We start from the raw sequence: 13,599 nt of genomic DNA on the forward strand, positions 1-13,599 counted from the left end.
GTACAACCCTTGCGCGGGTTATGAAACAGATGCAACCACTGCTAAAGAGGGTCCATCTGCTGCAAGGCTCCCAGACAGCACCCAGAGACACCCCAAGAGTTCCATAACAGCTCTGGAATTTCAGGCAAGGCTGACAGCCCTGCTACACAGGATAGTTTGGGGGACTTATTTCTAAAAGGGCTACAAGAGTTATACCCTTCGCCCGCCTTCAGCAAAAGAGGGTTGTCCAGGAGACCTTGAAATCTTGACCCCATTGATACCAGTGAGGATTCTCCTATGCTGTGTTGCTGAAAGCATCTCTCTTACTAGAAGGCTGTCCACGTGCACCCCCATTTGGAGAGGGTTCACATTTTGTTATGACAGAGGTCCATGCCTTGGCCCACAGAGAAAGGGAAAACTGGGAACAGTGCATAAGCCCTTCTCACCCTGCATTCAGGCTAAGCCTATGCCCACTGTTTCCCAGACAAGTCAAACCCACTGCTTGGAGATCAGGTACCCTCTGCTCGCACAAGAGCGGCGCTACCCCCTAACTGTTAGAGCAAGGCAAATGGTGAAAGCCACGAGGTAGGGCAGGGAGACATACCTTGCCTGTGAATAATATCAACCAGAATATCTATCACTATGATGGTGCCCGTGCGTCCTATTCCAGCACTGCAAAGAGAAAAGAAAAAGTCATTGCAGGAAGAAGCATTCCCCAGAATTATCCAGCTCAGCTCCCACGCTCATCTGCATGCCTGGTCCATCCTGGGCAGATCTGACATGGCTGCTTTAAGATAAGCCCAGCCAAATACTGATGCTTATGAGATCAGAGTCTAGCAGGCTGCATCAGAGCTCCCAAATCCATCAGCCTTGCTCTTCCCTGCGCTATCACCAGCGAGGGTCTGGAGGACGGCTGTATTTTCCCATGTGTATACTTACATCCCAATTGCCCACCATCAGCTCACGTGGTGACCCAGCTGCAGGGGTACCGAAAAAAGAAGAGATGCATTTTTATTACCCATCCCCACTGGTTCATACCTGCAGTGCACTATGATCGGACCCGTGTCTGGAATGCTTCGCTGTGCCCGATTCACTTGGTCCAGAAAGCTCAGAACCCCTCCTGGTTCATTGGGCACCCCGTGGTCTGGCCAGCTAAAATACTGATAGTGCTTCACCAGTCTCGGGCGCTCATCCTGCAGGGAGCAGAGACCCACCACCTAGTCAGAAAACCCCTCGTACTAGGAGGCTTCTCCTTCCTTTCTTTTTATCAAAGCTGGGGCAAAGTGGCCCAAAACTTAAGCAGTGGGACCATTAAGTAGAAAACAAAACCCCAAACAGAAAAGCCACAGCTCTCTCCCCGGGGTCTCCAGCACCAGCCCGTTGCCAGCAGAGCGGGCAGACCGCAGCGGAGAACTCACCCTGTCAGTCCGCAAGATCTCCAGCTCCCGAAGGTAGTAGCCCTGGGCCTCGCGCTCGCTCACGTTTCGCACGCAGATGCACCCGTATTCCTTGGTGCAACTCTTGTCTGGCCAGTAACGGAAGCATTTGTTCTGCGGCAACATCAGATAGCTGCTCGTTAGTCCAGAGCGGGGAGCTGGAGGATGAACCCCTGAACACCTTGCTCAGGGATGCTGCGGCATTCAAAGGGGGTGTAGCCCCAGTGCAGAGGTGTAAAGCAGAGCCAGACACACAGAGGGTTTCCTTTGAAACGGGGAGGTACTGGAAAGGGCCATCCCTATACAAAGGACACAATCCCTGGGCGAATCTCCCTCCTCAGCTAGCCCAGCCTCGGGTAGGCATTGCTCTGCCAAAGGCATAGTCTTGACACACAGCACCTGAGCTGTTGGTCTGGTCAGTGCCTAACTCCTGAGCCAAATCTCCATCCCAAGGGGCTACAAAGTCCGCCTATCCCCCTCCTGTCCTCCAGCCCATCCCTTCTTTTCTACAGTGACTTTGCCATACAAAAGAAGGCTTGTGAGTAGAGCTCTCTATGTCCTCTTTGCCCCAGGTACCCCCTTTGCAAACACAGGTACCCCTTCCTTCCTAAGCAAAACGGCTAGTGTCAGTCATAATTAGCTCCTCTCTTCACTAGGGAAGGCAGTTCTGGTAAATGGCTCTGCACGGGATTTCTCTGTATTCCTTGGCCCCTACCAACTCAGTGAAACGGATACAGGTATATAGATACATACCTACAACAGATAGGTTGTATAATGACTTTCATTCCTCACACAGCTTGCAACACCCACCCCCTCTGCTTTCCAGCTTGACGTAACAAGCACGATGCTTTCTCTCTCTCTTTCTGCCACCTGCAATTCCCCGGAGCCTTGAAGCAAGTCGTATGAGGGACACCCCATTCATATTTATGGGGCTGGGGAGAATGGCTGTGCAGAGCAAAGTGGCATGTTTCTGTCATGAAGAAAAGCTAAAGCAACGTTACAAGACAGAGAAGAAATGAAATGAAAGCGAGCCAGAGACAGCTTAACCAAACACTGTTAGTACTGGCAGCCGGTAACCTTCAGGCTTGGAGACAGCACCCTACCAGTGCTCACCCTGCCCCGCTCCACCTCCTTGGTTGTCATGACAATGACATGACTGTTCTCTTGATACACCATGGCCCAGAAGTCATTCACTGTTGTCTGCAGGCAGCCCTGGGTGGCTATATAGATCTTGCAGTGCTCTGAGTTCCTTCCATCTTCAGGGATGCTCTGAGGAGCAAAGGAGAGGGCGAAAAAAAAAAAAAAGTCAACGATGATGGAGTGAGGAACTGAGAATTGCTTTGTGCCCCTTTAGCAGCAACGTCAGTGCACCTTGCCATGCAGGACCTCTGAGCTAGCTGATTTTCCTCTACTCATCAGACCTGCAGACACGAACCGCCCTCATCGCCAGCTTCAACAGTCTGGCCAGCAGAACGGTCTGCCTGCCTCCAGGGACCTTCCTGCTGCTGCAACGCACACCACTGCGCAACAGACTCTTGCCAGCAGGCAGCTGCAGAAGTTGCAGGTGGACATGGCTGGAATGAAGCCACCTTGAAGGTTTCCCAAAGGCTGGTGCTTCTACGATAAGTGCCAGAGCAGCATTGCTGGAAATACAGCTTCAAGCAGCCCTTAGCTTACAGGTGCCAATTATGATTTGACCTCAGAGATAACGTTCTATGACAGAGAGTCTGGGTCAGTCCTGTAGGACCTCCTGAACATGGAAAGCAGCAGAAAAATCCAGTATTTGGCCTGGACCCAGTAAAAGATACTTGTCCTGACAAGCCATTCCCTCAAGACTTGCACCATTACCACACTTACCCACCAGAAACATAGCACTGGGCTGAAGACACCCCCCCCACAGTGTCTTCCTCTTGCCAAGTACCTTGATATAGTTGGCATTGATGTAGTCTGACCCAGGCACGCTCTCATCTACGTCTCGGAGGGCCACCCGTGTGGTATCAACTGAAGAAGAGAGTGCAGAATGAACACAGGAGTGAGTCACGCACACAGGAGCACGGATGGGCTTTGCTGCAGGGCTCCTGATAAGGGCTCCCACAAGGTTCTTACCACGAAGTCACATGGGTAACTACTGCAAAAAAGGGCGTAAAACGCTCTCCTAATGACACTCAGCAGCGTTCCATACTATCTGGCTCACAGCCATGTTGCCAATCCGGTAAACTGGATGGACATTAGTGATACGCAGTGTTGCAGACTAACCTGAGCTCAAGTTTTCCAGTATTTCCTTTGGAGGCTCTAGCTCCATATGACTTTTGAACTACACTTGAGCTCTGAAGCACATTTGGACTCACAGCACAGCGAGGAGAGCAATTTACCAGATTCCCACCCAAAAGGGAAGGACCAAGTTAAAAAGGGGATGGAGAACATCATGAACAAACCAGACCACCCCACCAGGACAGGGTACACCTCTTTCCAACTCAGCTATGACCAGAGAACGCTGCAGGGTTAACTAGCCCCAAAGAAGGGTGCAGAAACAGTGGTGGAAAAAAACCAAACCAGTATTCAGTGTCTCCTTACAGGGAAGGATGTTCTTGTAGCGATTCTTAGCCTTGTTCTCTGGTCGCTGTCCCTCCTTCCTGGGGTAGAGGAGCTTGCACTCTTGCTGCTGCAGCATCTGTGAAGCAGAGCACAAAAGAACAAACTGTTTTGGGCAGACAAGGGGAGTCAGAGGCAAAGGAAGGACTCTTTCAACTAGCTGCTTGTCTTCCTAATGCTGAGCAGAGGGAGTGCTGGCAGGAAGGGAAAGGGAGCCAAGAAGCAGCTTGATGAGAGAGTTAATGCGGGAAGAAGGCACAAATCTCTGCAGGGAACAAAAGGCATGCAGTTATAGGATGAGGAAGGAGAAACTGTCTCAGACGTGAGAAAAAGCAATGAAAAAAGGACCAGGAAGTAACTCAGTTGAACATACAAAACAGGGAAAGGAGAAACAGTGTCGACAAGAAGATCTCAGTGCTGGAAAACTGCGACACTCGCGTGCAAATATGACATTCTCCAGCGACAGGCACAAGTGGGACAACGCACAGGAGCATCCCATACCTCAAACTCTTCCCAGAACCCTTGCTTGGCCTTCTCACTGTGATCTGCCATTTTGTTCAGCTCCTTCACCCTGTTTTCAATGTTAGCTGCGTTGATGCGTGTGGCATTGAATGGCTGAAAGACAGATAGACAGAACAGAAATCACTTTCTTAATAGACAGACACAACTTTCCCCTTGGAAAATTACAGTTCCTGAATCCCTGGGGGTATTGGCGGGAGTTGGGTCCTTTCTTAAGGCCTCGAGCGTGGGGCCAGGGACTCTATGGGAAGTGTGAGCCTGGTCAAGCACGACAAGTAGCCAGCAGGATGTTTGGGGGTTAGGGAGATCCCAAAGAGCAGGGGCAGATCTGTTCACTCCCACAGGAGTTTAGGCAAGCCCAGAACCAACAAGTATGTGCTAGAACAGCTATTACCTGCTTCAGATGAACCACAGCTCCAGACTTCTCGACCATGGGGTTTTTCTTGTAGTGCTCTACCAGGTCTGTGAGCGTGTCAAACCTCTCTCCTCCCCCCACATCATACTTGCCGTCTGGCTGCAGGAGGGAATGACAAAACCACAGTGAGAATCCCGTGCACCGCTCCCGGCCGGGTCCCCCACCGGTGCCTATCGCAGGGATGGCACATTTCCCACCTGGTAGTGGATCATCACGTGGGTCACGTGTGGTCTCCGGTCTCCAGTCTCCATCTTATCCTCATTTGTCAGCACCGACAACACAAAGTCTCCTGGTTTGCTCTGGCTCTCCCGCACCAGAAAGCTACCTGGTTTCCCCTTCTCTGTCAGAAGCTTCTCTGCCTCCTTGCCAGTGAGGTGCCCATGGTACCACCTTGGGGAGCAGCAATGGAGAGCAAGGTCAGCTCAGAAATGCACAGAGCATTGCCTTTAGACAAGAGCTACACCCGCTGCTGGGGATGGGCTTCATGGGAAACCCATCTGTAGGCTCCCAGTCTGACTGCTCTCCCCACTGGCATGGCACCGACTTGAGTTATTTTAGAAACAGTCCCCAGTGACGTTCCTCCAACACTCTGCAATGTCACATCAATACCGTAGCCTGAGGCTGGAAGTGTCAGGACTTTGCTCAATCCTCCAAATGTGAAATGGCAGCAGTATATTAAACTGCCACGTGATGTATGACAAGCTCTGTCATCTAGGGACAGGGCTCTGACGAAGCGACAAGAAATACGGTTCTGGCAGCTCTTACTTGAGGGTGGCTATGTTTCCCTTTATTTTTTGATGTGGAAGAAAAAGAATCCTTGGAGTTGGCAGGCTGTAGTCAGACAGTACTAGACACAAACATGGACAACACTGACCAGGAACAAGATGCCCTGATACAGTTTGGGAAGGATTTTCAGAAGGGCCCTCCTAGTTGTAGTTACTGCTGCTCCTCTCCCAGATCACTAACCTCAGCTCAGGTCGGGCTGAGGGAGAACAGAGCATCCTGCACTCTCACCTGGAGTAGCAAAACCGGGTTCCCCACTGTACCCAGGAGGCTTCTCCCCCTCCAGCCCTGCCTGTCTCTGGCCAGAGGTGATTACAGCCCGCAGAGGTTTGTGCTCAGCTCTTCTCACTGCGTGGGCATGAGTTGCTCCACCTCTCTCTCTGTGTACAACTTGCACGCACGTGCCCCTGTTTCCCCATCTAACCTCTCATAATCCTTTCTCTTGGTCTGCTGACATACTTACACTGTAGTTCCAGGCTGTCTTTCAACAGAAGCCTGCAGCAGCCTTGCCACAACGCCTTGGGGTTAAGCACACAAGACTCCGTTCCGTTCCTGGGCGTGCGCTCTGCAGCTCAAACAGCAGCACGTCTCACCTACCCTACACTTCTCACCTACACAGCAGCCATCCGGGCAGGACTGCCTTGGGCTAACACTCTCCTACAGCCTTCTGTAGACACAAGTACCAGTTTGGAGTGAAGCAGAGTTTCTTTTTGCCTCGCAGCCTTCAATCCCTACACTCCATCAACACTCAGGAGTGGTTCTGGGCAGATGCCACAGGTCCCAGTTTGAAGACGCTGGCTCTGGGCCTGCCAGCCAAGCTGCCAGGAATTCAGAGACGCTCAAAATAGCCTTCCAGGGGCGATGCAACGGCATCATGTCACGTCTCAGCAACTTTGTTCCAGAGGACGAAGTTCATAGAGGAGCAGTGAGTGATGCTGGGCCTTTCGAGCCCCGGTGCAGTGTGCTGCAAAGGCAGCCGTTTGAATTCTGACTGAGAAGACCTCTAAAGAGCAAGACTCCTTCCTGCGGGCATGAGAAGCCATTAGGATCATGGGGCTGCATGAACTGTGGGGCTGCAGAGGGCAGAACGGCCCACCTCCAGCGAGGGACCTCAGCGCCTGCTTACAGCACTGATGCTGTCCAGGCCCACGTCTTGGAAACACTGCTACCCAGATGCATCCCATGATACTTTGGCACCATCATAATTTCATATATTTAGAGGACTTGGACACTTTTCCCTCCCTTCTCCCTGATGCCACCAGATGTATGGTGTGGAGCAGAAGTCTTTATGGAGCTTCCTTGCCAAACCAGACTTTCCTTGGCGGGAGAAGAGGGGGAAACCCAGCTGAAGGGGGTTTCCACTTTTCCAAAGCCTCTGCTAACGTGAGCGGCTGCCCGACTGCTTTTCCCACTGCGAGCTGGAACGAGCAAAGAAACCTCCCTGGCAACAAGGGAGCACATGAGCTGGAGGGACTTCCCAGCACCTCGGCCCAGCCGGCTCACATGTCGGCGCGGAGGCGAGTGCCTCTGCTCCATTTCAGGAACCGAGACCAGTCACAGCTTCGACTGCTAACTTTAGAGTGATTAGGGGCTCGCTCTGGCATTGCCTGACCAGGCCTTCCCCTTTCCAACCCACCGTGTCAGCCGCTGCATATGACACTGGGGAAACTGAGGGGGAGGAAAAGGAAAAAAGGGGTCACTGGAGTGTCACAGACGAAGGGGAGGAAAGAAGGTCACTAATCGGCTGGTGGAAACATCCTGCAGTAGCCCGAGGCAAGCTGCTTCTCACAGCCAGGCAGCCATCCCCATCCCTGCAAGACAACAGTGGGCTGCTGCTTGCATGAACAGCGGTTTCAGACTGAGGTGGGGTGAGGAAGACTCGTTAAAGGGCAGTTCTACCCAGTGTTCTGCAGGCAGACAAGTCTCTTGCAGGTGTTTTGCTCCTTTTAAAACCAAAGCTGTGTTCCTCCTCGGATACACATGCAGGACCCCTTTGCAGATGGACTCATACTGGGCACTGAGCAACCTGATCTAGTTGAAGATGTCTCAAGCTCATTGCAGGGTGGGCTAGATGACCTTCAAAGCTCCTTTCCAACCAAAACTTTCTGTGATTCTGCAATTCTATGTTCCCAGTTGCCTAAAAGCTAGAGAAAGTTTATTAGTACATGCTGACACTGAGCAAGTATGAGCTGCTGAGCCTTGCCAATGTTACCTAGCCAGCTGCTGGACATGTCTGCACACAGAGCACCTAGGGAACCACATCGCAGGGATGTGCAGCTTTGGGGTTACGAAAGCTACATGAGACCCAAGCACACTCTGTTTTGGGCTCCCTTCCAAACCCAGTCTGAGCCATCTGGGAAGACAGTCTCACCGCCACCTGGAGAGGCTGTTGGAGAGCACGGCTTACCTCTCTGAGGTGGGGTCCTGGCAGTTGAGAGGGTACTTCAGCTCGATGACGTTGCTGTTCTTCTCCCGCAGCAGCCCTTGCTGCTCGGTGTAGTACTGCACCAGCTCTGCAAGGGTGGCGAACTTCTCACCCCCATAGAGGTCGTAGTAATCCCCCGTGTTCTGGATCTTAATGTGGGTCACCTCATCGTTTCTTCTGAGGAAGGAAGGTAAACGAGACGGTAAGCACGAGAGAATGGAAAGCCAGTACTACCTGCCTCCTGACCACCATCTACCTCTTTAGCTGCATCACATGCTCTCCCTTCACTCGGATGCTGCTCATGCTGGACACACTTCTACAGGAGAGGAGGGATGGATGCTCCTTGGCCAAGGTTACTCAGCCAAGACCTGACTCCATACCTTGCATGCTCCCAGCCCGCCCTGCTTCCTAGACAACATCACACAGAGGGGGTGGATAATTCCCCCTCTGCCATCCCTTCCACTTCCTACACTATTACCCTCTCAGCTGGATGAGGCTCTGACCTCACTCTGGTTTACAGTGAACAGTTTATGCAGAGAGGTACTTACAGTCATCTAATTAGTTAAAAAGGAAAATAATGACCCAAATCATACAGTACCCAATATTTGCAAACCCTATAAACCACACTGAAAGGATTCATGCTTTCCCCACTCCAGTAGTGCCCTCCAGGCTCAAGGGAGTATGGCTGGTCGGCTTTATCAGCCTATTCCAAACCCCCCTCAACCCAGCAAAGCCCAGTCTCCTCTCTCAGAAGGCCACACTAACCTCTGAGTAGCAGGTTAATTGCATTTTAAACACACTTAGCAGCAGCTGCCCTGAGCCGGGGAGACGTGGCTGGAAGCCTGTTGCTTGATGGACGAGCTGGGTCAGAGAGAGATTCGTAAATCTGGGCAAATTTCTCGTTCTTTACTGTGCTGAGCTGCTCCCAGCCTCTCTCAATTTGTTGCCAAAGCAACCATGACAGTGGGATGCAGGAGGCTCAAGGTGGTATAAGCAGCACGCCGTGTCAGACAGAAAAGCTATTTCACGGAGTGGGGAATTAGAAAGCTACAGTGGTCTGTGCGTGTGGTTAAATGGAAGGAAGAGCTGGACCATGACAGGGGCTCTGGGCCTCTCCATAGTGGCACTGCTCCCATTTCTGCCATCTTTCTGCAGCAGAATACAGCCCTGTGGCAATCACAGAATCACGGAATGGTTTGGGTTGGAAGGGACCTTAAAGATCATCCAGTTCCAACCCCCCTGCATGGGCAGGGACACCTTCCACTAGACCAGGTTGCTCCAAGCCTCATCCAGCCTGGCCTTGGACACTTCCAGGGATGGGGCATCCACAGCTTCTCTGGGCAACCTGTGCCTCACTACCCTGTCCTGGAAGAATTTCAATGCAGTGAAAGACCAGATATCCAGATGGTATTGGTTATCTATCCCCAGGGTCCACAACCTCATCTCCTGTTTAGTTTTCCTGGGCTGTAGGTACTGTCTACCTCAGAGTCTAGACCCTACCTCTTGATTTCAGAGAGAGGATAAGATCTGGCCCTCAAATGCAAGCAGTGGCCAAAGGCTCTGTCTGCCAAAGGGGATCCTGGTGCAGCTGCAGGAACATGGCTGGGATGTGCCAGCTGGATGTGTACTCCAAGGTGTGTGCTACCCTCCTTCCACTGCACTTGTCACTCACTAAGGTTCCTGGTATCATGCTAAGCCTGCACAGGGTGTACAGTGGTGCCATTTTATTTGGATACCTTTGTCCAAACTCCTCCAGTTTAGCCAAGTGCCTGGAGTGGCACTGAGGTGTCCAAGTTCTCTGGCAGAGAGAATCCAGCTGCTTTTCCATCCTGCCTTGCACATGCAAGACAGACAACTGGCTCCCCAGGAAAGGTGAGAGATGACTTCCTCCCCTGGCACCTCCTCGAATACAACACTGAACTATGCACTGCAAGGTCTAATGAGAGCCCATCTGGGAGAGCTCTGCTGCCTTTGCAATAACTCACTCTCCCAAAAGGCCTGACAGCAGAGGCTATCAAATTCCATGAGCCCAGGGGTGTGTATCCATAGGACTGTGGGATGGCTGATGAAGGGCACAGAGACCACCAAGAAGCACAGCAGCCTCTCGCAGTGATGGGATGGTCGCTACCCCCCGGCAGCTTGGGTGCCTTTATGTAACTACGGCCATGGATTTTGCTATTTCCACATATCCTGGGGATTTTAACAGCCACGACTTTGGGCACGTGAGGGGCTTGTCACGTGCACAAGCAGATTAAGTGCCAACTGTCCAACAAGCTGTGCTAGAGTACACAGCAGCTTGGCAACAAGACCAGGCCAAGCTGGAACGTGGTAATGAGATCTCTGTGTGCTAAGCCCTGAAGAGCCCACAAAAGCATGAACAGCAGTGTGCTAGCACAGCCACCGCGTGCCCTCCCTCCAGACCTGCCTTCATTAGGGGCATGACTTATGATTAGACGGCAACGCTCTTAGCCATGTTCAAGCCACAGTCACCACATGTCACGCAGTTCTCCCTAAAGCACTGCCCTGGCAGATGGCCGTGCTCCCATTTACTCCATCCCAGTCGCTAAAGAGGACTTTGTCAATGTAGAATCAGCAGTTCCAGTTTGTGCTCACACAGCCCTTCCTGGATGCTTTGTCTGGCATTGAGGTGATTTCCAGTTAGGGCCAATGCAGCAGCAACAACCAACCGAGTGCGAGCACACAGAGACATCATCCCACATTAATAGCAGAGCAAAACCTGCAAAAGACTGACCAACAGGCCTGAGGTACAAAAATCTGCATCTGGATCCTCAACAGTCATGCTACACCTTGACAACAAGGTCTTGGAGACAGAAGCCAACTGCCTAATACAGGAAACTCCCGAGTGGTACTCCTGGGTATTTAGACAGCCACGGCTAATGCTTCCTGGTACATCTAGTAATTACAGTTCTGCCCTGGCCTGCTATGCCAACTCCAGCTGTCCGGTGGGCAGAGACTTCAAAGTTTGGCAATATTTGCATCTAGGGTATGAGCAGAACTCGCTAGATGGAAATGAAAACTGGCTGTGAAATTCAGCTCCCAGCCAGCGCTCCGATGACAATGCCGCTCCTCGAGAGGAGCTGGCACATGAAGCACTGCTGCCATTCACGCCAGCAGCTGGACATGAAGAGCCTTTGTGCGGCACAGAAGGCAGCAGATGAAACTGTGGCTTTGCCACTTGGCCTGAAGCTCAAAAGCTCCCTTCTTTCCATAGCTCCTTCCCCACATCCCAACTCCATTACAGACCTACAAAGGCTCAGTTCATGGACCTACCCCCCACCCGCCACCCCCAACCCTAAGGTCTTTGAGCACTTCAGGCATAAAAAGCAGAGGGATAATCAGGGTCATTTATCCCATGAGCCCGCAAGGTCACGCTAAACACAAAGGGTATTGATTGATCCCCGTTTCCTTCCCATTTTCTTCTCTTCCAACTTGCGTCACCTCTGCAGCTCCAAACTGGGCAGCAGAACTGGACTGCACAGTACCAGCATCCATTAAACTGTGCCCTCGACATGCTGGCTGGAGAAATAAAGCACAAAGGAGATGCCCAAAGTCCTCAGCTGCCCGGTGCCGGAGGCCATGGCTGCTTCTAACAGACACACAGCTCTCATAGAGGGATGCAGCACTGTTTAATAGCAAATGCCAGCTTTTTTGGCAGCCTCAGAGTCAGCAGTCTGACAAGGCAATGGCTTTAAACTGAAAGTGGGTAGATTTAAATTGGATATCAGGAAGAAGTTCTTCCCGGAGAGGGTGGTGAGGCACTGGGACAGGTTGCCCAGAGAAGCTGTGGATGCCCCATCCCTGGAAGTGCCCAAGGCCAGGCTGGATGAGGCTTGGAGCAACCTGGTCTAGTGGAAGGGGTCCCTGCCGACTGGGTGGGCTTTAAGGGCCCTTCCAACCCAAGCCATTCCATGATTCTAGTACATATTTTATAGGACATAAAATCCTCCTTGATGGCACGTCTTGACCTGTACCCAGAGTGTATTTGTACATACCTCTTGGGGAAAAAAAAGTCCAGTTACATATAGGAATGCTCAGTGGAAGTGTTAATAGGGAAACCCCTTCAGGAGACTGTAGCTCTAATAAATGTTACCCAGAAGCACTTTTATCCCATGGACGAAGATAAGATCTGTTCCCATAAAACATGACCCAATTACCAAATTAGCAGGGTCTCTGATGGATGGTTCTTAACTGTCTTGGCATTAGCACTACCGTTGTGGCCACAGGCCAAGCACCACTTAGGCAAACGTTCAACATGCCTTTTCCTTCTGTTCAAGCTATTTATCCAGAGCTGGCCAAATCTGTAAGAAGCCGTTCACTTTCTCCAGAAGCGATTCTGAATACTTGGGTCTCCTGAAAACATGCTCTGGCAGATCCAGGGAAGCACTGAAGGCTGGAAACACGGGTACTTCCTGATGGCCTCCAATATTTCTCCCCCAACAGCCCTCACTTTCAAAAGTAGGTCTATTTGCTTAAGAGTCAGGTTTAAGATTTGGAAGACTCAATATCAAAAACAAACCAAGTCCTTCTAGGAAATGAGATGTGACACAGCATACAAGACAGACAAGGAAGCTTTTGTATCAGTCACTCACCAGAACTGCAACATGCAAATAAACTCTACTTGCATCCTCCAAAAATTCCTTAACTAACCATCACTGCTCCCACCATCCAGGACAGCTTGCGCCGTTCTCCTGCAAGCCCAACTCCAATTTACAGCCCTTTCCGTGTGGCTTTTCCGAACCACTCCAAAGAAAGCGTTAAGCGTTGGAGCGCTGTCGTTGCTTTCAGCAAACACCAGCGCTCATCACCTGCCGGAGCCAATCCCTACGGTGAGGAATATCACCCACATACAGAAATACAGAGCTATTGTACTGTCTGGGTTGAGGAAACATTGAAATACCTGCAGAGAGCAGTGCTGCAGCAACTGCACAAAACAAACCGAGCCAGCCCACGTATAGGCACAGCGGGTATTACTGCAGCCTTACTCAGAATGCCCCTTCATCCTCATTACACTCCAGTGGAAGTTGCCAGGCCACTTTCCTCCCTGTTCATGTGCTCCACATTATTTGCTGAAGTGCCCAAAGAATAAGATGAGCCAATAAATCCAAATTCAGTACCTAGTACTGCTGTACCACCAGCATGCCAAACACAGCCCTCTGGTACTGGACCACGGCAAGTCTGTTCTGATCCTCGGGGTGGAACAAGGTCTTGAATTTATACACAGAGACGCCCCAAAAAGAAGCATGTTTCAGAAGAGGAAGGGCTGATGAAAGGAGCCAGGTTTGGCGGATTTCAAGCTGCCAGCAGTTTGAACTCAGAGCTGAGGATTCTAGAATAATTTTTAAAGAAATCTTCAAAGACCAGGACAAACACCATCCGTTCATTAACCGCGTCTCCCTCTCCATGCGGCTTGCCTCCTTTCCTTATGAGCT

The 13,599-nt window shown here is 51.3% G+C and overlaps 1 protein-coding gene across 1 annotated transcript in view; it reads right to left on the reverse strand.

Annotated features, from left to right (window-relative positions):
* The window catches only part of LOC104510400 (tyrosine-protein phosphatase non-receptor type 11-like), a gene marked incomplete at its 5' end in the record, with an annotated part of 19,599 nt that overhangs the window by 2,530 nt on the left and 3,470 nt on the right, over positions 1 to 13,599 (reverse strand). The window contains 10 exons of the mRNA XM_010152638.1: positions 584 to 651; positions 1,018 to 1,172; positions 1,398 to 1,529; positions 2,529 to 2,684; positions 3,337 to 3,416; positions 3,990 to 4,086; positions 4,509 to 4,622; positions 4,921 to 5,040; positions 5,139 to 5,331; positions 8,132 to 8,326. Coding sequence (XP_010150940.1) covers positions 584 to 651; positions 1,018 to 1,172; positions 1,398 to 1,529; positions 2,529 to 2,684; positions 3,337 to 3,416; positions 3,990 to 4,086; positions 4,509 to 4,622; positions 4,921 to 5,040; positions 5,139 to 5,331; positions 8,132 to 8,326 — 1,310 coding nt within the window. The remainder of the gene's footprint in view (positions 1 to 583; positions 652 to 1,017; positions 1,173 to 1,397; positions 1,530 to 2,528; positions 2,685 to 3,336; positions 3,417 to 3,989; positions 4,087 to 4,508; positions 4,623 to 4,920; positions 5,041 to 5,138; positions 5,332 to 8,131; positions 8,327 to 13,599) is intronic.

This window comes from Eurypyga helias, unplaced genomic scaffold (assembly GCF_000690775.1).
Source record: "Eurypyga helias isolate BGI_N326 unplaced genomic scaffold, ASM69077v1 scaffold9555, whole genome shotgun sequence".
Taxonomy (NCBI): Eukaryota; Metazoa; Chordata; class Aves; order Eurypygiformes; family Eurypygidae; genus Eurypyga; species Eurypyga helias.